Source organism: Sturnus vulgaris, chromosome 2 (assembly GCF_052056855.1).
Source record: "Sturnus vulgaris isolate bStuVul1 chromosome 2, bStuVul1.hap1, whole genome shotgun sequence".
Taxonomy (NCBI): domain Eukaryota; kingdom Metazoa; phylum Chordata; class Aves; order Passeriformes; family Sturnidae; genus Sturnus; species Sturnus vulgaris.
Genome location: NC_142244.1, coordinates 65,330,859 through 65,353,919, shown reverse-complemented (window position 1 = coordinate 65,353,919; position 23,061 = coordinate 65,330,859). Strand labels below are relative to the sequence as shown.

Here is a 23,061-nt window from a genome sequence, read left to right as displayed (position 1 = left end):
CCAAAGCCACCTTCAGCCTTCACACATTCAACTACTGCTTTTTTGTTTGTAAATTTGAGGATCAGCATCATGTCTCAGTTATCAGTTCCTCAATTACATATGATGCTGTCAACACGCTCCTGAATTGCTTTTGTCTTTCTGTGCTATCCTTCCAGAAGAATTCAGGATGGTTATGCCTGTCACGATCCGCTGTTAATACAGGTGGGCATCGTGATGGTTCGTTTTGATCTCAGGGGTGCAAAAGACAACAAGGGGACAAGATCAGTTTATTAACAGCAATGCATTTATATTAAATGCCAATAAATCAGTTTTGTGATAGAGGGAGAGTTAAAGGAAACAAAAGTAAAGAGAGAGAGAGAGAGAGAGAGAAGGGGAATGAGGAATAGATACCAACAGATGAGATGAATGTCCTAGCCAATAGACATGTCTTCTGTGGGGAGATCTCAAAGGCTTCTCCTGAGGGTCACTTTCTTATAGTCCTTACAGTCCTTTTCCAAAGCGAGTGGTGTCTGGCCGAGAGGTGGGAGATTTATGGGCCATTGTGAGGTACTCGAGGCAGAACATGCAGTGGTGCTCCGAGAAGCAGCTGTAGGTGCAGCACCTGTTCAAAGGCAGGGTACCATAGCAGCACGGCAAGCACAGCACACCAGCAGTCACTTGGCCAGCATCCACCCCCACCAGGCCAGAACTTCTGTCCAGAAGAAGGCAGGGGATCCTTGGGATAGCCTCTATCCTCACGACGGTCGTGAGGCATATGAGGCAAACTCCGGACTGACTGTTACAATGCCACACATGAAGATCAAAGCTTGTGATTGTGATATATCTATTTCTTCACGACTAGGCAGTCTGCAGCATATAACTGCAATATCACATCACCCCTGCTGCTCTGCTTGCCAGCCCTGACTCAAAAAGTCTCAGCTGGCTCATCATCTGTCCCTATGCAAACCTCCATGCATTTCTGCATGCATTCTCACATAAAGAGCAATTTTTCACCTACTCAGCACGAGTACACCAGCCCAAACCCTGTTTTTGACACCTGCTGCACAAACAGCTATTAGCCCTTTCTCTCCTCACTGGTGGGATTGACAAGAAAAACATCCCAGGCTTCCATGTTCCAGAGGTTTCAGGGATCTTTTTCTGCAATCAAGTCACAGACCCTATTCTGTAGTTAGGACTCTGCAGATGGAGCAGGCACTGCTTTTCTGGTGCAATAAATCATGAACTCCCAGGTTTTACTGTCGCAGAAGTCTCTGTTTCTATTTCTGAAGCTCAAACTTTGAAAAAAATAAAAAGATTTCTGAGTTAATACCAGGAGGATAAGACTATATCATGCTACTGTAAATGAGTAATTGGATGATGACTATAGCAAAGAATGATTGTCAATATACTTTGAAACTTTATTTTTGCATGGGAATGTTGCATGCTGGAGAGTATACTACAGAAGTCCTAAGGCATTTCAAGATTCATTGATTTGATGGAGTATGGTTTATAGAAATGATACCTTTCATAAAGGTATATTCACTGAGGGAGAGAGAGCAAATGATTTTTGAAGATGTTAAGAATAGGCAAACTTCTAGGCATTTTAGTTAGTGAGATTAGGCTTGTCATGAGGCTTAGGATCTTTGACTAGACCTAAGTAAAACACACAATAAAAATTTAGCAATTTTTATGAGGCTTATTTAGACTTTCGTTTTCCATAAACCAGCAGGATTTCTTTTGTTAGCTTTCTGAAAGGAAGATTTATTTAATCCATCCATATGACTAATAAAATCTTACCACTTACTAAATGGAGAAGCTAATGGACAGAAATGAAAGTTTGAAGCAAGTTCCTTCATAAAAAAATGCCAAATTTGATGAAATAAAAGGGAATATCATCTATCTTGAATGATTAAAAGTGAATTAGAATAAATACTAAGATGAAATTATAATTTATCAAGTGAATTCTTGTCTCCTTCCAGGATAAGTATATACAGTTTTGAATCTTACTCCACAGAAGAAGTATTTTATAGAGTCAGTCACTATAAAGAAACATAATAATTTCCTGCAGCTAAGTCACAAAGCTTCAGTTTTACAAATTTTTTTGATTGTGGAAAACACCTGTGAAATTAATTTAAATAAAAATTATTGGCATTTTTAATGTTAATAATGTTGATGATAAATAGATATTTTAATAATTTGACCAACATTCTATTAAAATCAATTTTAGCAGTATAGAATGGAAGACAAAGCTGTAGGAAGAGAGGACTACAAAGAAATACATTGGAGTTACAGAGAATAAAAACAAAATAAAAAAAACCCAAACCAAGCCAAACCAAACCTAAATAAAATGAAAAAACCCAACCCAAACCAGCCAACCAACCAAAAAAAAAAAAAAACAAAACAAACCAACAAAACCCCAACAAACAAATAAAAAACTGAAAACTCAAAAAGAAACACAGTGTTTAGATAGCAGACTTATTGGTATTATAGAACCTGATTTTATCAAATATTTTTTTTATCAGTGGCAGTGTTGTCCAAACATGGAGTCCTTCTTAAAGGATAAAAACTGCTTGGTACCAGCTGTGGGACATCTATAGGGTTGTTAATTTTTGAATATGGAACAGTGGATTTTGAAGATGTTCTTTCCTGCTCCATCCACCACCTTGCTAATACAGCCCAGAGTACAGCTGACCTTCTTCCCTCCATGGGCACCTCCTGGCTCATGTTCATGTTCAGCTCCCAGATCCTTCATTGAAAATATGTTTTCTTGCCAGTTGACTCCAGCTTGTATTGATATGTTGGGTACCTCTCCAGGTACAGGACTTGACAATCCCCTTTGTAATTTCCATTCTTGACAACCCACTTCTCCACCTTGTTGAGATCTCTCTGAGTAACACTCCCGTCTTTTACTTCTTTCTTTACATGACTCCCTATCCTTAAAAGAGGAAAATGAAAAAATGAAATAATTGTTCCTTTTTTATGATCTTAAATGTAAAATACTCTTTTAAGAAATGAATGTGAGTTTCAGGCTGAGGAGTAAAAACAATGACCCTGTGGCATAGTTTGAATTGACTGATTCTGGCATTTTTGAAGTATGGTATTGGAAGTTGTGAATAGCATTAGTAAACTAGAAGCTTTGCCCATTTGCTATCTGAAACAAAGATGCTTGTTTTTTGAATTCTCCAGGAGACAGGCAATTTATTCTGAATTTTTGTAAGTCTGAAAATTTTAAAGATAAGTGCCTTTTGGCTCTTTATCTCACTCCTGATTTAACTCCATCTGGCTTTTATTCTGTAAAATATTTTCACCTCATGGTATAGATTGGAAAGAATACTTGAATCCAAAAGCACCTTCCCCTGGTTCCACGCAGGAGCCAGGTCTTTAGACTCTTTAGATTTATTTTAATCTTTAGATTTATTTTAGTTCTTGACCTGGAAAAAGGATAAATTGCCTGAATGCAGTTAGATAAATAGATGGTTAGTGTTTGTTTGCACTTATATTAAATTGTTTCATGCATTACTTACATTAACATACATAAAATGTCATTAATTTGATATACAATAAATTCAGATGCAAGACAGACTTGTAGAGCGATGAAGAAAAAGCAAGGTGTGTTAGCAACATGCAAAAATTATTATAGTCTGATTCTGGAGCAAGAAATTAGAAGCCATCATTATCATCCATCTCTCCTAGCAAATTATTTGAGATACTGATCATTCACTGAAGACTCAGCCCCCTCTCATTCTTTTGCCCATGGAAATGACTGTTCTTAAAACCTTCTGTGCACTGAAAGTGTGAAGGAGGGTTTTGCATCTATAAATTATTTGAAATGTGGATGTAATTGAATAAATCATTGGAACTGAACAGTAATAAAAATATTTTCAAGATAGCTGTAGAGGAGTCTTTAGAAAACTGAAATCTTTTTAATTAATATTTTTGTCAGTTTATAGTATTGGCATTTATTTGTCTTATTACTGGTATTGATCTTGAGTATATGGTCGTATAGTTCACTGACTACTGATGATTTGCATTAATGAATCATGTGAATAAATCTAGATTACAAATCCTAATCTGCTTTAAATCATGTTACTTGATATATGTAGAAAGATACTTGATATTCACAGAGATAATTCTTTGTTTTACTATAACTTTGACTTTAGTTTCTCAATGAGTCAAGTACCTGTGCAGACTCATCCATCCCTCTGAACTTTTCTTACAATACATTAATAGATCTTTGTACCATTCTGGGTCTTGGATCCCAGGTTTCCCACAGATGGGGAAGTACACATCTAGTCTAATAATGTTAGTGATAATTTGATGGTAAATTCTTCCATCTTTCTCCAGAATCGTTAGTACTTTCTCAACCTCTTGTTTGGAGAGAAACCAAGCAGTCTTCCTTAACTACTGGTTTGTAGTCTCTACCCAGAAGAGAATGGTGGAAGCTAGTTCTTTAATGAGGCCTTTCTCTTCCTGCTTAGTTTCTCACCATGATCCCAACACCAAAAAAATCAAAAGAAGTTTTTTGCAAAGTTTTATTTAGGTACTGATGAAGATATACATGTCACAAAGAAAATACAGATATTTTTGTAGATATACAAAGAAAACAATTAAAACGACTTCTATTTAAAATTATGTCTTTTTGCTTTAATGGGCAGAATACTGATTTTATTTATTTATTTGCATCATTTCTTCAAAATAGTAGATAATCAATAATGGTTTAATACATTTATATTCTGCATATATTTTCTATTTTATGAGTAATGAGATCCATGCCATAAGCATAGGCAAAATTTAAGGTAAAACTACTGGAAAAAAAGGGTGATTAGAGAATATTTATAGTAAAACATAAGTATTACAACAACAATTATCTGTGGACTTAGCGGTAAAGTGACTTTCACAGACTGAGGTTTTGGTTGAGAATTCAATGTTTTGTTTACTGCATGAGCTAACTAATCAACAAAACCAATTTTGCTGTGCACACTACAGGACATCTCTGGTTCTGCTTGCTGAGAAAGAATTTGTCTTTGTGGAAGTATCACACATCATAAACAGCGTGATAGCTGCAGTTGATATTCTAGTGATTTTACATAAATTCAAAAGAGTGCATCTAGTATTTTGTGTGCTATAGTTAATGAACCACAGAAAGGTATTGTTGCAGCTAAGAGAGTTGAATATTGGGTATATTTTAACATGTTTTAATGTATAAAGACAAAAATTACCTTTCGCACTACGCTGCCAATAAGAAATGCTCTATGCTGTGGTGAAGCTATAGACTCTTGTTGAGACTAGAGTCATGGAATTTAGAGGCTTTTCATTCTTTTTGGTTAAATATTAGTATTATAAACTTTACATGCCCTCTACCCCCAATAAAGGAGAATAATGTTAGGCTACAGAGATAGGCAAGTCACTCAGACACTGACTATGACCTGGCCTGATATTAAGCCGACTGAACAGGATATGAAAAACTACTGTTTGTGACATGAAAAATTTTTGGATGTAATAGATAACAGTGCAACAGCTGGCAAATGTTAATGATTGCACTATGAAGGACCATCACATTTCACAGTTGCTTAGGGGGCAGTTATATGAGAACTGACTAAATATCACAGACTGCTGGCAGGGGATACTGGGGACCTTTATAGAAGCAGAATTTTCTGATGTCAACAGCGCATTAATAACTTGATCTGTAATACTCTAAAGGTCAGAGATTACCTTGGTAATGGTATAAGAAATAGAAAATTTGGGTATATATATAACAAAATTGAGACTAAAAGTGAAAAGTAATTAAATGAGAGTTACATGCTTGACAGGAGACCAAGAACGGAAAAGGGAGCTATGAGGACAGCTAGAAGCAGTCAAGAAATGGGAAAGTGATAGCAAGTTATGTGATTGTTACTATTTGGGGATGTCCATTGGGCAAGCCACAAGCCTTGCTTGTGATCTCTGCAGTCTGTCAGGGTAATAAACCAGAATTTTCTGACTATACATATTTCCACAAGTAGAAATGCCAAAGAGCAAAGTGCTGGCACATGGAGACATCTCAATAACAGAGTGCTGGTGCCCATTTCAGGTTTGGCAACACTGAACCACTTCCTAAAAGAATTTGACTGCAGGTATATAGACAACTAACTTTGGAAAAGATGCAAGAACAAACCTCAAATAGAACTTCTCAGTTCATGAAAACAATGTAGCATCTTTAATAGACTGGGAGAGAGGGCCAAATGCTCAAAACTCTCCATTAATGGAAATCTTAAATCATAAATAAAAATTTTGTAAGAATAGTAAAAATATATTTGACATTTCATTGCAGGAATGGAGTAGATAATGTCATAAAATGTCTTTAAATCTTATTTTTCCATAACCCCAATTATGTTATTTGTTATTTTTAGCACAAATTCATTAAGTGTTATAAGAGAATATATTGTTCAGCTACTCTGGATACTTTTGTCTGATGATGTGTATGGAGCTATGCATTTCATGCCTGTCCACTCATTTCCTTATAAATGCTGGTTCAATATTCATCCAACACATGCATTTCTATAGTTTGACCTAAAACTTAATTGCAACATTTCAGTGTATATTGACTTGCTGAAGCAGAACTTCATTGATTTATCAGCAGGAATATATAAAATATGAAATGACTCACCTGGGAGTATCAATAAAATGTCAGTGAAGAATACGTTTGTTTTCTGCCTGTAATATCTCAGACCTGAAATAACACATATAAATAAGACCCAAACACAAAAAGAACAGTTTTTCTTTTTCTCTGTCACCCATGTCAGCTTTTATTTTTTACCTTCTTCTCTTTCAAACAGCCTGTTATACAATAAGCTTTCTAACTATCTTCAGAGAGTATTCCTGAAATTAGGAATTCTTTTTGTCGTGCATCATTGTACTTTTGGAGATATTTCAGCTTTCCTTTTTCATGCACATTTCAACAAAAGGCTGTTAGAGAACAGCCCTTGGTCATGTTAGAAGAGTTTTTTTTTTGTCTAGACAGTGAAATAATCACAATTAACATCAATGCAATCAAGGAAGAGTATTTTCAAAAAGATCTATTAATTTCCTTTTGAAATAAAAAGCCCATCAGAAGAATTTTAGAGTGAAATTGAAATCAGTGTGATTCTAAAAAGTTTTAACCAGTTGTTGAAGACCAATAGCAAAAGCAACAATATACTATCATAAGTTTACAATCAGATGCCTGTGAGAAAAGCTGAAAGCTACAGAAATTATTAGCTTTTTTTCCTTACTTCTTTTGCACTGAGCTCTTTCAAAACAAATGATCAAGTGATCAAACGTTTTCCTTATGTTTTTTTGAGCAACTCTATCTCCCACTGGCTCTGCTCTGATCACCTAAAAAAACATAGCCAGTTACCCCTTAAAGGCTGTAAGGAGCTGCTGTATGCAAGGCTCCCAACTACATGAATGGCTCTGGTTTTACAGTTTTGGCTGGTGGTAAATTTTTTTCAGATTCTTTCTGAAGTTTCATTTTTTTAGTTTCCTTTTGTAAGCATATTGGTTTCTTACTTCTTTTATAGGACGGAGGTGTGAGGAGGATCTGGGACTGCCCTGTGTTGGACAGACACACGGGAAAGTTCCATTTGTCTCCAACCCACCACCCACAGGGCTTGACTGAGCCCCACAGCCAGGAGAGTGACATCTTAGTGAAGGTGTATTTAAGGAGTGAGAAGTGAAGAAAAAACATGAAACAGTCCTGCAGAGACCAAAGACAGAAGAGAGGGAGGAGGTGCTCCAGACTCCTGAGCAGCCTGTGATGAAGTGTATGATGAGACAGGCTATCCTCCTGCAGCCCATGGGGAATCATACTGGAGCAGATATTCATAATACAGGTTGTGGAGGACACAATGCCATAGCACCTGGTTGCCTAAACGAAGCTGCAGACCGTGGATAGCTCACACAGGAGCAGCAAGATGGGTGAAAGAATCAGAAGATTAAAAATGAGAAATCTTTGGTTCAGATAAAGACAATTTAATAGGTGAAGAAAAAGCTGCATACACAAGTTGTTCTGCCATCTAAATGAAACCAATGCTCCATGACGCATGATGGTTTTGTGACATCACCACAAATATTCTGCCCCTACCTTCCCTCTTCTTCCCCCACCTTTAAATGCTGAGCACGATGCCATATGGCATGAAATTATCCCTCTGGTCATTTGGGGTCAGATGTCCCAACTTTTTCCCCTCCCAACTCCTTGTGCACCCTGAGTCTCCTCACTGTAGGAGTGGTGAGAGAAGCAGAAGAGGTCTTGACTTTGTGCAATAACTAAAACATTCCTGAACAATTTTAAGCACATATGCAAAGCACACCCCACTCTATTTGCTATTAGCAATAACTTAAATTATTTTTCCCTGAATCAAGTCTTTTTTGTTTGTGGCAGTAATTGGTAAGCGATTGCCCTGTGCTTTTTTGAACCCATAGGCTTCTTTTTCATATTTTCTTCCCCTGTTCTATTGAAAACAGTGAGTGAGCCAGTCAAGTCTAACTCAGCAAGGACAGTATATATGCAGAATTTTTTTTTTCCAAATTAAATAAAATAAATAAATATTCTTGGCTTCCTTATTGATTGTGGCATCTTTCCTTTTGGAATTCAGGTTTAGTAGGAGTTCACAGCAGAATCAAATCCAGAAGGTAGATATTATGTAGAAATGAGAATACTATCTTATCTAATTTAACCATGTCCCTGCTAGTTATACACCAATATCCTGATAATAAGCTATATACATAGATTAAATCATTTGTATGGGCTAATTTAACAACAGCCCTTTTAAGTTCTGTAATACCTTAAGCTAATAAATATCTATTCAGAATCTCTCCTTTTTGTTTTTTCTTTGGTTGTTATAAAAATAATAACAAATCCTTGTGACTTAATCGTGATATAAATAATATTTTTTTAAAAGATTTGTATCATGTTCTACTTATCCCGGGAAAATTACCTGGAGATAGATGAAATAGCCAATAACCATCCCTTCCTGATATCTTAAATTAATCTTAATTTTATAAAGCATTTAAACAGGAGGAGAGAAAGGACGACTCAAAACCAGTAAACAATATCCATATCTTGCTTTGCTGTAAAGCTAGACAGCTATATCTCAAAAGGATCCTTTCCTTCAAAATCTCTTAAGTTATATTTCTCTTTCCTGTTATGCATTTTACCCTATACACAGTGGTGATAAATGAACACATTCTCTTTGATTCTTCTGCCTCTCAGAATGGTTTTCAAACTTTATAGTTTTTTTCAGTTTCTTCTCTTCTAGTCTGATAGAGCAAATTTTGTAGGTCATTAGAAATAGTACAAAACAGAAAAAAATCTCACAAAACCTCTCAAATATATTCTTAGCTTTAAAATTGTGTCTTGAGAATTTTCAAAAATAAATGATGTGTCATGGATGATATATCAGGGAGCTTCATTCAAGTGTGACACAGATATTCTTACGCTGTTGTACATCCCCTTTGACACTTGTCTCCACATACAAAGTACTTGAATTGCTGAGTTGCAATGGTTCACTGAAGGGGAAATAACATACATTTCTAAATTTCAAACTGAAAATTTGCACCAAATTTCTTCTCAGCAAACTAGTTCTATAAACATTACATGTGATCTGCTATTCAGTTATTCTTCAAAATATGAAATAAGACTCAGTCTCCTTGTCTCTGACAATTTTTTTTTAATAGCAGTTGAAAGAGAATAGTCCCTGTGGTGACAGCAAAATTAACAAAGCCTGATGCGTACATGTGGAACAAATTCCTCGTGTGTCCTTGGAGCCATCATTATACAGGTTCTCAGCAGAGCGCTTTCTTTTAATCTTCTTGCAATCTAACAATGAGTTACATATACTTCATTCTGTCCTAAGGCATAAAAGCCTTTGCTGAATGTGAAAGCTACAGCAGTTTGGGCTGGGGGTTTTTTGTGTTTTGGGTTGGGGTTTTCTGGTGCATTGTTTTGTTTTTATTCCTCTTCCCATGAGGGTTTTGTGACCTATGCAGGAAATAGAGAATTCAGGCTAGGAATTACAGGTGAAAAGACCAAAACAGTGTTAGTCTTTTTCAAGTTAAAATTTGCATCCCAGAATAAGGTACCCGCTGAACCTAATTTCCTAGATTGTTTGGACCTGTGAGTATTAATTTGTTTTTGATACAATTAACTATACCAAACATATTTGCAATAATATTTCTCTCCTCTCTCCACCGTCGTGTGTAGGTCCAAACACCTCATTAAAAAAATTATATCAAGAAGACTGAGTATTTAAGTCCTTAACTAATTTATTTCTCCTCAAAATCTCATTTGGCCTACATTTGAAAGAACCTTTCAATATTTCAAAATGTAAACATTTTCTCTCTTCTCTGGTGTAGGAAATTGAGCTGCAGAGAAACAGGAATAATCTAATTTGTATGAAGGGGCTGCACAGAATGGATAATTCACCTTAATTCTATCCATTTCTTGAGCCAGTAGGTACTCACCATGTGGAGCCTACCTGCTTAATAAAGGCTTATATAATAACATAAATAAAGAAATAGAAAGAAAGAAATAAAGATATAAGAAATACTGGTCATAATTTTCTATGAAAGGCTTCTTTGTATACAACATGTGTCATATACTTTTTTATTACAGCATCCCTAAATACTTTGAAAATAAAAATTCAATCTATAGTTCAGAAAAGTAAATGAAATATGGAGCCAATGGTTAAGAAACATGTATATCTGAAGTAAGTAAATGCAACTACTGTAGGAGTAGAAGAGCCAATGCAAATTCAAAAATGCCTCAGTCATAAACTGGCAGTACTGTGTCAGACCTTAAAATAGTGAACCATTTAAGAACATTTAAACCTTGTTTTCTGTGCTGTTATAATTAATTAACAATAGTTTTGATGTTGAGTTTTATGATTTGTGCTGGGAAATGGACTGAGACTACCAATTCATTCCTCATTAATCATTCAAAGATAATTATTTTCAGTGCTTACCATGTGAACTGTACTTGAACGAATATCTTTAAGGATAAAAATGAGTCTACTCCCTAAACAAACACCAGAATCGGAATTCTTGCTCATTATTTTTATCAGCTTTGGTTTTATCATGTAAAAGAAACCCAAGTTATATAATAACAATGAATTTTGAAATACAGAGATAAAGAGAATGAAGATTAAGATGAAAAGTTTGGCTCATTTGATAGAAAGTTTGAGATCACTTTTTTAAAACTCTATATTTTTTTCAACTTTATTAACACTTTCATTTTAAGTCCTGACAGATAGATAGCTACTATGTAAGCAGATGGTTAAGATTTTTTACACCATCACAGTCAAGAATGTATTTAATAAATTGCTATGTCATTTCTTTCCAAAAAAATTCATTTCAATAAATTATGCACTTTATTTTTCAATCACATCACTGGAATTGGTGCAATACTTGGCAACAAAACAGCAAGCCAGTATTGCTAATGTCCAAAGGAAGCTATGACAGCAAGATTTTCTTGTACTGGTAATCAGTACAGAAATACAGAAGTCAAATAGATCATGATACATTTTAAAATAAACGTTAGTTTTACTTGAAAAATTATATCCTCATATAATTGATTTTGAATAGTTTCATACAAACAGCACAAAAAAAAAGGAATTATATTTGCCTAGACATTTTGTTTCATTGTTGCTGAATCGAATAAAATGAAGATATAATTTAAATAAGTACAAGAAAGTAGTATAAAATCCTGTGCACAAAAAGTCATCAAATTCTGTGGCAATAGCAATTACACCCTGGAAAAGTTTGTACTTGAGGAGAGATGTAGAGCTCTCAAGCTCAAACATCATCAACATTGAAATGACCTTCTTTGTCTAACAGATATTCCACTTACAGTGGTATTTCCACACATACACTGCCCCAGGCTGCTACAGAGAATTGAAGATAGTATTTGTATAAAGAAATGCAGTGCCACCATATGCCCAGCAGGCTTAAAGCTGTTGAAAACTTGGCCTGTGGTATTCATTAGAGTGAAACCTGTTTTACACTATCCTGAATAAAACACAGCAGTAATAAAACAGCTCTGGTCTCAAGGTACAGAAGTGCAATTTTCTCTTTGTTGTGAGCTATAATTGGTGAATATATTAGTATTTTCAACTTGCAAGGAAGAGAGATATTGCCTGCTATTGTCTTCACAAATATTTGTAACTGCTTTGCATCCTTTGCTTTCAGGAAGGGTATGACATTCAAGTGCCATGAACTGGAAGGAAAGAAGTGTGATATTGTTCCTAGACAAAAAACTGAATGTTCCCCTAGCTAGAGGATTGCATCCAGGAATCTTTCCCAAGGAAAAAATTAAAGATGCATATGCATTTATCTGTGAGAGGATTTTTATAAAGTATATCTCTTCTCTATAGGTGGCACAGAATGCAATTAATTAATTCCTAGCCTTAAAATGAAGCAGCATTTATCCAAGAGATTAATAAATGGCATGTAGCCTTGATACATTGCCAAAGCTTGCTTCAGTTTATTTTTGAATGATATACTGCTTTTTCATAAATACACATTCATTAGTAAAAAGCATTAAACAAATGTTGTACAGAAATGAAAACAAATCTGTTTACCAAATTGATTATGCTTGAGGCAAACATGAGGGTTGGATTTTTGTTTTTATTTTTGATTTTTTAAATAAAGCAGGAATAGTACTCCTTCTGATTTCATTTTAATTTGAGCATTTTTACAATTGCTTTCTGCAATGTGCTTTTAAAAGTAATAATAAAAAAATGCTCTACCTTTAATAACTACTTTCCTGATTTATGCAAGAGGTATTACATTTAAACAATGTTAAAATAGGGTTTTCAAATGTATTTTCCTTCTGCACTTTCCTCAAAAAATTGACAATAATTTTAGGTACCTTTATTACATATTCTATAGACCACTAGCAAAGGTATAGAAATTTGCTTTTGTCCGATACTCGACTGGCAACAGTTTTTATGATTATGAAACAAGCCCAAATCATGGAAAAATCTAGCCCCAGAGGAACAGAGAAAAATCTTGCTCTTCAAAATGTTAAGCATACATCTATTCTGTTCATTATATTAATGAGATAAAGGTGGTCAGAATATAACATTTTAAATAAAATATAGCAACATTCATCTGCTGTATGTTCAGGTATGCCTCCACATTCATTTGCTTCTAAACTACAAATTTTAGAACCTATTCAACAGCAGTAAAATAAGCATGCTATGAAATTCAGTTGGTCAGGGTTATCTTTCTGCTGAAACATAAACAATCACATGCCAGCAGTGATTGTCACAGATTGCCACACTGCCTTCTTAGCCCTTGATGGAAAGAAAATATTGAAGTGAATGACAAGTAGATATGAAATTAAAAACTTCAGAGGTTTAATAGAAGGAAAATATTTAATTAGAACTAGATGATGGTGATGAATATTATTATTATTATTAATAATAGTACTATTACTAATAACTTCATATTCTTTTTATCAGCTGAAAAAACAAAAATAAGCTAGATCTGAAAGAGTAGTTTATTGGTTATAATGTTATTTTTAAATTATTTTCTGGAAAATGAACTAAGAGTTTAAAAAGAGAAAGAGGAAAACCAACACACAGTATTTTACGAATTATGAATTTTCAGTGTGACATAGCATTAAATATTTTGTTCTTTTGTAAAAGATCTCATATTATTAATAGAGTCCAGGATGCATAATAGGGCCTTGACATAAGTTGTACTAATCTGCAAAGTTCATCAACTAATAGAAAACAAGACTATTGGAAAGTGCATTTGCAAAGTTCCACACTTGTATCTTCCACGAGGATGATCTGTCATGATATTCATAAACATGAATATGTGGCCAGGACAAGTCTGTCTATGTGTCTCAGGGAGTGAAAAGATGGTAAATGTTTTATAGACTATCCCAGGGGAGAAACGGTGCTGACAGAAGATGCCATAGCTCCACATGAAACTCCTATATGGGAATGCTCTGGTCACCTCTTGGCAGCCATGTGCCTGTATATAGGTAAATGTGGCCTTGTGGATGCATCTTTCCTGCTGTTTTTACTTGCTCATCTTCCTTGCCAGAGTGCTCTACAGTGGAATTGACAGCCCAGCTCTCTGCAGAGGGAGTGGTGGGTGGGGAATCAGTCTCGGAGGCACCATGCATCCAGCAGCAAAGGAGATGCAGAAAGAAGCCAACCCAGCCAGCAAACCAACCCCTTATGAAAGATCAAAGGTTTAAGAGCCATCACCATAGGCAATAGGGGTCATTGTATCTATGCTAGGGCAGACCTACATCTAGAGCAGGTTACTGTTTCAGACAAGGGCAAGTCCTCACTCCAGGATTTTGGATAACTTAATTGCAGTGTGAAATCACCAAAGTGGAGCAACTGAGCTAAACAGCTAAACCTTGTGGCAAGATTGGTTTAACCTGATTTTATAAACTTAGTACTGACAGAACCTAGAATACAGATTTTTCAGTTTTTAGAATAGTATGTGTTTTGAGGAGAGACATCTGTTTTGGGATAGAACACCTGCTGTGTAGCGCTTACATATGTGTTAATTGTTCAGATAATCCCTGTAAATCTACTCTCATTTTAGGTGAAGATAGGAGGAAATAAAACCAAACAATGGAAGAAAAATGAATGCCCCATTAAGCTTATTTTTATTGCAAAAAGAGTAATATGTTTTAAAATACTAGGTCAAAACTAACACTGATTCTTGGTTTCAAATTCTGTAAATTTTTATTTACTGTTCTGATAAATTGTTTTTGTTTGGCCAAGTGTTCCCTTTATTTGTCTTCTGAGAAAAATGTCAGTGGAGAGACTCCAAAAGGAACACCAGACCTGTGTGTCCTGTAATGTCTATTAATCTGCTTTTTGCCAGATGAAGAACCAAATTTTGTTTCATTAACTAGCCTTAGTTCTCTCAATCATATAGCAAAATACTTTTTTCCAGCCAAAAATAGTTTCGGAGACTCAAAAACATTTTCTAAAATAGCAGTCTTGTCACATAAGATATAATTATCATAGTGCATTTAAAGAAGCAACACTGCAGATGACGATATGTGTTAAAGTATTCCAGTTAAAATACTGAAAGGCTATAATGACAGGCTGCTTTTTAAAGCATGTCTTTCTGCATTCTCTTATAGGACACACATGATGGGACTGTAATTCAAAAAGTACTCACTTTGCATGTGTACAAGCTGCAAATTCTTTACTAGGCATATGGAATTTGTTTGGCAATAAATTAAAAACTTAGAATAAATAGTATTTAATCCATTTATATACAGAAGAATAATTTCTTCTGTTTAAGTATCTGTATGTATGTATGTATGTATGGGATATCTGTATGTATTTTTGCACTCTACAAAAGAATATTTGTCCTTTTATATATCTCTTCTCATGAAGATCTAAGAACTATCTAATTTTTGTTTCTGGCATTAATTTTGAAAGTTTTTCTATCTGATAGCTCCCATTAAATTTCTCTTAACCCGTAAGAATACATAAGCAGGAAAAAATGCTGTAATTTTGCTAAATTTTATTGCACTGCAAACAGTTGAGTCTGTCTTTCATGCAGTCATTAAGACCTGATTAAAAATTCAGAACACCTTTTACTTATCATTATATTTTATTGAGCAGTTAGAAGTAAATTGTGTCTAAATGAATTTAAAAAAAAACCTCAAAAGTTAAAAAGCTTCTTAATTCTCAAGATTCTGCTGTTCATAAATATGCCATGTAGTTAACCATATTGTTTACTACTGTTTGTTCAATGAAGAGAAATGATGGACATCACATAAAGCTCTAGTGTCTTTTACACTTCTTACTGTTTAGTAATCAAAATGACCATCTGCTTATTTACTAATGTTTTCCTAGTCAACGGGATTATTTTAGTTGACAAAACACACCAAAAGAAAAACAAACATTTCCAGACATATCCTCCCTATCCATCAACAGCAAGGGTAGACTGCATATAGATTTTTACGCTTTGGGAGTTTTTGTACTCTCTGTGAATAAGTATTCCAGCATTCATTTGAATAATTTGAGAAACCTTTTTTTCTGAAGTTTGAGGTCACTTAGAAAATTGTTTTATAATTGAGATATAAAACTGTCAAACAATAATAACTAGAATGAAATTGTCGATTGTCGTCCCTTAAAATTAAAGCATAATAAGTGAAACAATATTTATATTAGAACTAGTTGATCAAATTCTTCATGGTATTTACAGCAATTCAGAAATATCACAGATCCATAAAATATGTTGTCTAGTCAGAAAACTATGTCCATTTATGACTAAAAGCAAAATTTAACAAGAACATAGGTAAACATAGAAATTAGAAAATGGACAGAACTCTAGGGCCCAATATTTATTAGCCCTATAGGTACCATCCTGAGAACTAGCCCACACTGCAAGAATAAGACAATGTCGCAAAGTGACAGTTATTTTTTGCTATCATATAATTTGCAATAACTAAGGAATGCAATTTCTCATGCCTCTAATTCACTGCCATCGCATAGTTGCATTTCTGGGGAATGATTAGATTTTGGAAAAATGTCTAAACATGAAATAGAAATAAAAGTTAAGATAGCACAAATTAATGTAATGAGGAACAGAAACACCAAGTCAATTTGAACTTTGTATACAACTTTTCTATTCAGTGAAACACTATTAGCTTCTGCCCATTTTTGATACAATATGTTAACATTTCTCACTCCTTTATAAGCATTATTTCTCTAGCTAACTCTCCTGAAAAGAATATTCCATGTCTAATCATGCTGCAATTGTTTATAATTCTTCACAGACATGCTGGTACTGGAAAATTTGGACAGACACAGAGATTTTCTCAATTCTTACTGTGCCTAGACTAACTGAAAGGCACCCCCTTTTCATTGTGTTGATTTCTTGTGTAGGAAACAAGGCCATCCTAGACACTAACCTATGGGCACCCTGCTGTAGAACTTATCAAACTGCACACAAATAAGATCTTTTTAAATAGTCAGGAAGTGCAGGAATGGTCATATAGAACAGTCTTCTATGCATAGTCAAGTAGGATAGGTTTTGTACATGGTTTAAGATACTGAAAACAGACTTGAAGGGATCACATAAAGCTATTTGGAAGCTGGATTATATGAGTTCACAAGGAAAACATTGTAAGAAAGTGCCATTTGATCCAGATGAAAATGACATTGCAATCAAACTCCCATCAGCATTCAGAGAGCAATTTATTATCTTTTCAGAGTTGTGGAAGATAAATTAGCTTTCCTGTTCCATTTTATTTTTTTAAAGGAACTGTCTCTTCATCAAAATCTCTGCAACTGAAGCGATAGCTGGAGTTTAGCCATCATCTCTTAGATTTGTGTCCTTGTATATTTTGTTTATGATTTCTTCCTTTTCCTCTTATCACTTGTTTCAGTGAAAACTCTTTCACCAGATACAATGCTCCTTCCACCAACCTTTGCAGAAACTTTTGGGACAGAATCGCACCCACAATAGAATGTTTCTCTAGAAGTACAGTTAAGCTACATTGATTTAAATATACTTGCAATTTTATAATTTAATTGAATTTGTTCACTGAACTTACTTGCATCAACGAAAAAATTAACACATTTGAACTAGTTAAGCCTTTGCTTTCATCAATATGGAAAAATGTTAACAAGATTTCTCCTGAATTTTAGAGCTTTTCTAGTCTTACACTTTTTTGTAGTTCAGTTATGAATGTATCTTGCTTACGTTTGAAGAAGATATTGGAATGATGATCTGTGTTGTGTAAGTATTTCTTTCAAATACTTTGTGCCTCATATTTCATATCATCTTTTTACTTAATCTCCTCTGAAAACTGAGTTATGAAACGTAAGTTTCATTATTTAGAATGAAAATTACAGAACTATTTCATAGGCAACAAAATTATATTCCAGAAAGTATCTTACTTATTTCTTAAACTTCAACATTAATTGCATATATTATTGTCCAGTAACATTAAAACAAAAAAATTTGATTATTACTTCCACAGTCATATTCAAAGTAGCATTAACCATACAAACACAGTTTCAATAACTGATTTATCTCAATGCAAAATAAACAATCTGTGGTGAAACACTGCCAGAAGGTACTTATTTCTCTCTAGTAAATATAGAAGAACTTCAAAATGTTCATCTTAAACTAAGGATAATATAGTTTAATACATGATTTAAGGCTGTTGAGTACCTGTTGTCAGCATAGTGGGCTCAGTGTAGACAGATCAAAACCAGGTTCTCATGTGTGAAGTACAGCCAAGTCTTCATCTACAGAATATACATAACTGAAAATAAAGCAATTAAACCCGAATAATGTAAATTATATTGGATTTTAACTTACACAAGTGTGTTTACTAGCAACACCTCTTGTATAAAATTGTTGTGAAAAAATACTATAATTGTTATCAAATTACTATCCTTTCATGCTGATGTTGCCTACATATCATTCAGTGTTTGTGATTTATTATGAGACTGATGGTTTTGTGCCACTCAGAATTCTTTTAGCTTTTTGATTTCCAGAGTAAAATTATGTATGTCAAGTTCTCATAATGACTAATGATTATTAACACAATGCAGAAGTTCATAAGATCTTTAAAAAGGAAATGTATTAATAAAGGCTTCCTTTCCTAAAGAGAGCATTAGGCAAAAAAAACAACAAAAACCACAAGCCAGTACAAAAATTATTTATAATCTGGATCTTTACATGAAAAACTATATTTTATAGTTTCTTCATTTAGTTTCAATAACTGCCAAAAGGAATTCCTTTCTGAGTATAATCGAACTGGAAATGTGCTTTAGTATTTCAAAGAGAGTTGTTTGATCTGGCTCTGTAAGAAAAATATCTATAAATTTCTCTCTTTCTTAAAAAAAAAAAAAAAAAAAAAAAAAAGAAAGAAAAAATAGAAAAACTAGATTAACTGTAAAAGTGTTAGTGCATATTTCAGTTCATGTCCAAGAACCTAAAGACCTGCATCTAAAGATCTGTTTTATATTGTTCTAAACATTACAGAAATCACAATCAATTTTGCTCTTTTAAATTCTGTAATCTTCCTGTGTTTTCAACATTCTGCTTTGTTGCTGATTGCATACAATCATTTTCATGAACTGCCATCACTGGTTCCATTGCAAAAAAAGCAAATAAGTATTGGTTTTGGTAGCTCTGTATAGCATTCTTCATACTTCCTTGCCATTTCTTCCCCTTCTGGCTTGCATGGAAAAGGAAATGAAACCAGTAATTTCTTCAGGTTTGTACTCCATTTGCGCCCACTGGTTTGTAAACAGTGAGAAATGTGCAAACCCCATAATGGTATACCAGGGAAATGCCTTTGTTAAGATCTACTTTTAAGAACTAATTATGTAAGCTACTACTATAAAAATGTGGCTCATGTTACAAATAATAGTAATGGGAAGGAGAATTTATAACACGACCTAATTTATCAAATTCAGCTTTTGAAAAATGCAGGCATAGTAGATTTGCAAGTTTTGTGGTAATTTTAACTTGCTGATTATCACTCTGCCAACATATAATTTTTAAATTTTGTCCACACAGAATTTTAGAAGACATCACGATATCTCTTGTTTTGACATCTACCATAATATCATTTAAACCAGGCTTTTTTATGGAAAAATTCTACCAGTTGGAAGTATAGATTTGGCCTATTACAAAGCAATTTTGCAACTACATGAGAAGTTTTACACTATGAGATACAATTTAAATCAAAATTCAATTTTCCAAATATCTAATCTTCATCAAATAAATTTTTCTTGCTAAGAAATCCTATTAAATTGTAGATAGAACATAAAAGTAAATGGCTTTGTTGGTCAAAAATTTAATCCTGTTGGTTCCCTTTGTCCAGTGGCTGACTCAGGCCTGATTAATTAACCATAATACAAAGATAAACAATATAAAACCAAATCACATGGGTTTTATTAAAGATAAGCTGTAATTAGTCAGGATGGAAGTATTCATAAATACTTATCTCTCTTGAATATTTTTTGTCAGGATGAATTTTTTTTTTCCAGTTCAGAGGGGAAACACCATTTAATGTTGGTTAACTTTTCATGTGGCATACAATCTATTTCACCTTCTTTAAAAATATCAGTGTCAGTTGATCATCTGCTTATCTGCATTTCTCCAAACTTTTATCTCAAAGCAATGAAAAAATCTTGTTCTCTATTTGTCCAAGGTCAATGATAATCTTAAGTCTCCTAAATACACATTTACACAGTATTTTAACAGTTAACAGCATCTGAGGCTCATTATACATTCTGTTTCATGAGACCATTTTTAATTTTCAAGCATTTTAATTTTGTATTCAAGCTATAATTTCATAGTATACAGTTTGCCACCACGACAGGTGGCACCATGACAAAATATTTTATTTCTATTGCCATGCTCAACATTACACAAGCCTCGGCCTATTATCATTGGCTTCAGAAAAGCACAGAGGGAAAAAAGGTTCACTTGGCTTGAAATTACCATCAGGTTTATTAATTCTATAAGTCATTACTTGAAAAATGTTCTGAATGAAATTTCCTCATATATGCTGCTCCTTCTTATGCCAACACCATAGTTATTTTTTGATACAAGTGAAAGAAGCTACTTTTTGGGTTTGGAGATCCAAAGAATACATCTGGGATAAGAAATACTTAGGAGCAAATAAACTTTGTTTGCATTGTAATGCAGAAAAATCTAAATATTACCTGAGGAACTCTGAAGCAAAACTAGAAGTTTAAAGTATTTATAAGAGTGAGGAAAAAAGTACAAAAAGTACATTGGGTTAACCAGTTTTATAGCACTTTCATTACATGAACAAAGTATGGTCCTGATTTGTTTTCTTTTTTCCTTTAGCACTGTTTTGTTTAGATATAGATGGGAATGATAAGAAATTGTATCACTGTACCATAGTTCCATTGCTTCCAGAAGGGTAGAACTCCTGTTTGGAATTCAAGTCTTCCACGATTTTGAGTGTGTGTGTGTGTGTGTGTGTGTGTGTGTGTGTGTATAAAAAGAATAACTTTATAATTGCAAGTACAAGAAAGGTTAGGCATAATTCTGAGTCCTGCAAGATCTAAGGACATCAAACTGTTAGAGTGTGTCCAGAGGAGGGTGACCAAGATAGTGAAAGGCCTCAAGGGCAAGAATTACCAGGAGCAATTTAAATCACCTTGTTCGTTCAGCTGGTAGAGGAGAGGTCTGAGGGGAGATCTCATTGCAATCTACAATTTCCTCGGGGGGGCCATGGATGGGGAGGTGTTCTCTCTAGTGACCAGCAATAAGACATGAGGAAATGGTATGAAGCTGTGTCAGACAAAATTCAGATTAGACATTGGGATAAGATTCTTCACTGAAAGGGTGACTGGTCACTGGAACTGGGTCCCCAGGGAGTGGTCATTGCACCAAGCCCATCAGAGTTCAAGGAGTGTTTGAATGATGCTCTTAGTTTTATGGGCTAGTTCTAGGTAGTCCTGTGAGAAGCAGAGATTTGGACTCAATGATCCTTATGGATCCCTTCCAACTTGAGATATTCTATGATTCCATGAACTGTACATAGTCAGTTACTGATCACTAAAGAAGTGTAGCCTTGAGAGTTGGATGTGACTGTTCTTAGGGCTTAAAAAAGAAAAGAAAAAAAAAAGAAAGAAAAAACTTTATATTTCTCCAGATATGTATATTATCTTATATTTGGGGAAAAAAAAAAAAAAAAAAACAAAAACAAAAAACAACTAACCTGGCAACAAGAAGATGTAAACACACAGCTATAACCTCAACACAGGCAAATTAAGATCAGAGAAAAAAGAGCTCCCTGAGTAGTGTCTTCCCCTTCTCAAGGACACTGCACATTATCAGCACTGCTACTTAGACATCAACAGGTCTTCCTCCACCTCAGTAGAGGGTTAGCATTACTTTTAGATTTTACACGTGTAACTGTGGAAATGAGCCTACTCATGGGTTTCTCTGGTGTATTGGATTTTCATGGCCAAGCTTTAGTAGTGGGAGGCTACAGGGGTGATTTCTGTGAACACTGCCAGAAGTTTCCTCCACGTCCAGCAGAGCCAGTCTATGGTGGCTCCAAAGATGGATGTGCCACCAGCCACTAGAAATGGTGATAATGCCTCTGTGATACTATATCTAAGAGAAAGGAAAGTGATTCTGCAGACGTAATTGCTGGCAGAGAAGAAGAGAGAAAATACATGAGAGGAACAATTGCAGGCACCAAGGTCAGTGCAGGAGGAGGCGTTCCCAACACTGGAGCAGAGATTCCCCTGCAGCCTGTGGTGCAGACCACGGTGAAGCAGCTGTGCCCCTGCAGCCCATGGATATCCATGGGGATGCAGAGATCTGCCTGCAGCCCATGGAGGAGACCCATGCCAGACCAACTGGGTGCTTGAGAGGAGGCTGTGAGCTCCTAGGAGGCCCCTGGAGACAGGAGCCCACACTGGCAAGCCTGTCCTTGACGGACTGCACCCCCTGGAAGAGTGTCCCATGCTGCAGCAGTCTGGGGAAGGCCATTGCCCATGGGATGGGCTCACATTGCAGCAGTTTGCAGAGAGCTGCTGCTCATAAAATGGACTCACTCTGGAGAAGTTCATGGAGAACTGCCTCCTGCAGGAGGGACCCCATGTTGGAGGAGGGAAGGACTCTTCTCCCTGAGCAGTGGGAGAAAGAACAGCTGATGAGCTGACCATAATCCTCAATCCCTGTCTCCCTGTACTGCTGGAGTAGGAGGTAGGGCTAGGAAGGACAGAGGGATGAGGGAAAGTTTTTGAGGTTTTATTTTGCTTCTCATTATCCTTCTCTGATTCTGCTAGTAATAAGTTAAATTAATATATTTAATTCTAGCCTGTTTTGTCCATGATGGTACTTGGTGAGTGATTTCTCCTGGTCCTTATCGCACCACATAAACTCTTCTTTATGTTTTGCCTCACCTGTTCAGCTGTCCAGGGGAGTGTGAATGACTGGAATTTAGCCAGAGTTAACCCACTACATAAGGTTATTTTGATTAGCATTTCCTTTCCTTGATTATGCTACTTTACAGAGAGCCAAAGCATGTGTTCCTCTTGTCATCACCCCCCTAAAAAA

General features: G+C 35.0%; 1 protein-coding gene across 3 annotated transcripts in view; it reads left to right on the top strand.

The window, feature by feature from the left end:
- LOC148224831 (uncharacterized) overlaps positions 1-23,061 on the top strand; it is a 154,798-nt gene that overhangs the window by 48,070 nt on the left and 83,667 nt on the right. The window contains exon 6 of one of the 3 annotated variants that reach the window (XR_015801525.1): positions 7,518-8,836. The exons of 1 other annotated variant lie outside the window; for it this stretch is intronic. Coding sequence is in view for 1 of the 2 variants with exons in the window: in XM_088159732.1 (XP_088015858.1) it covers positions 7,518-7,673 (156 nt within the window). In the remaining variant the exon portion in view is untranslated. Of the gene's footprint in view, positions 1-7,517; positions 8,849-23,061 lie in introns of those variants that run through there. One more of the 3 variants, XM_088159732.1, reaches the window with a different exon arrangement.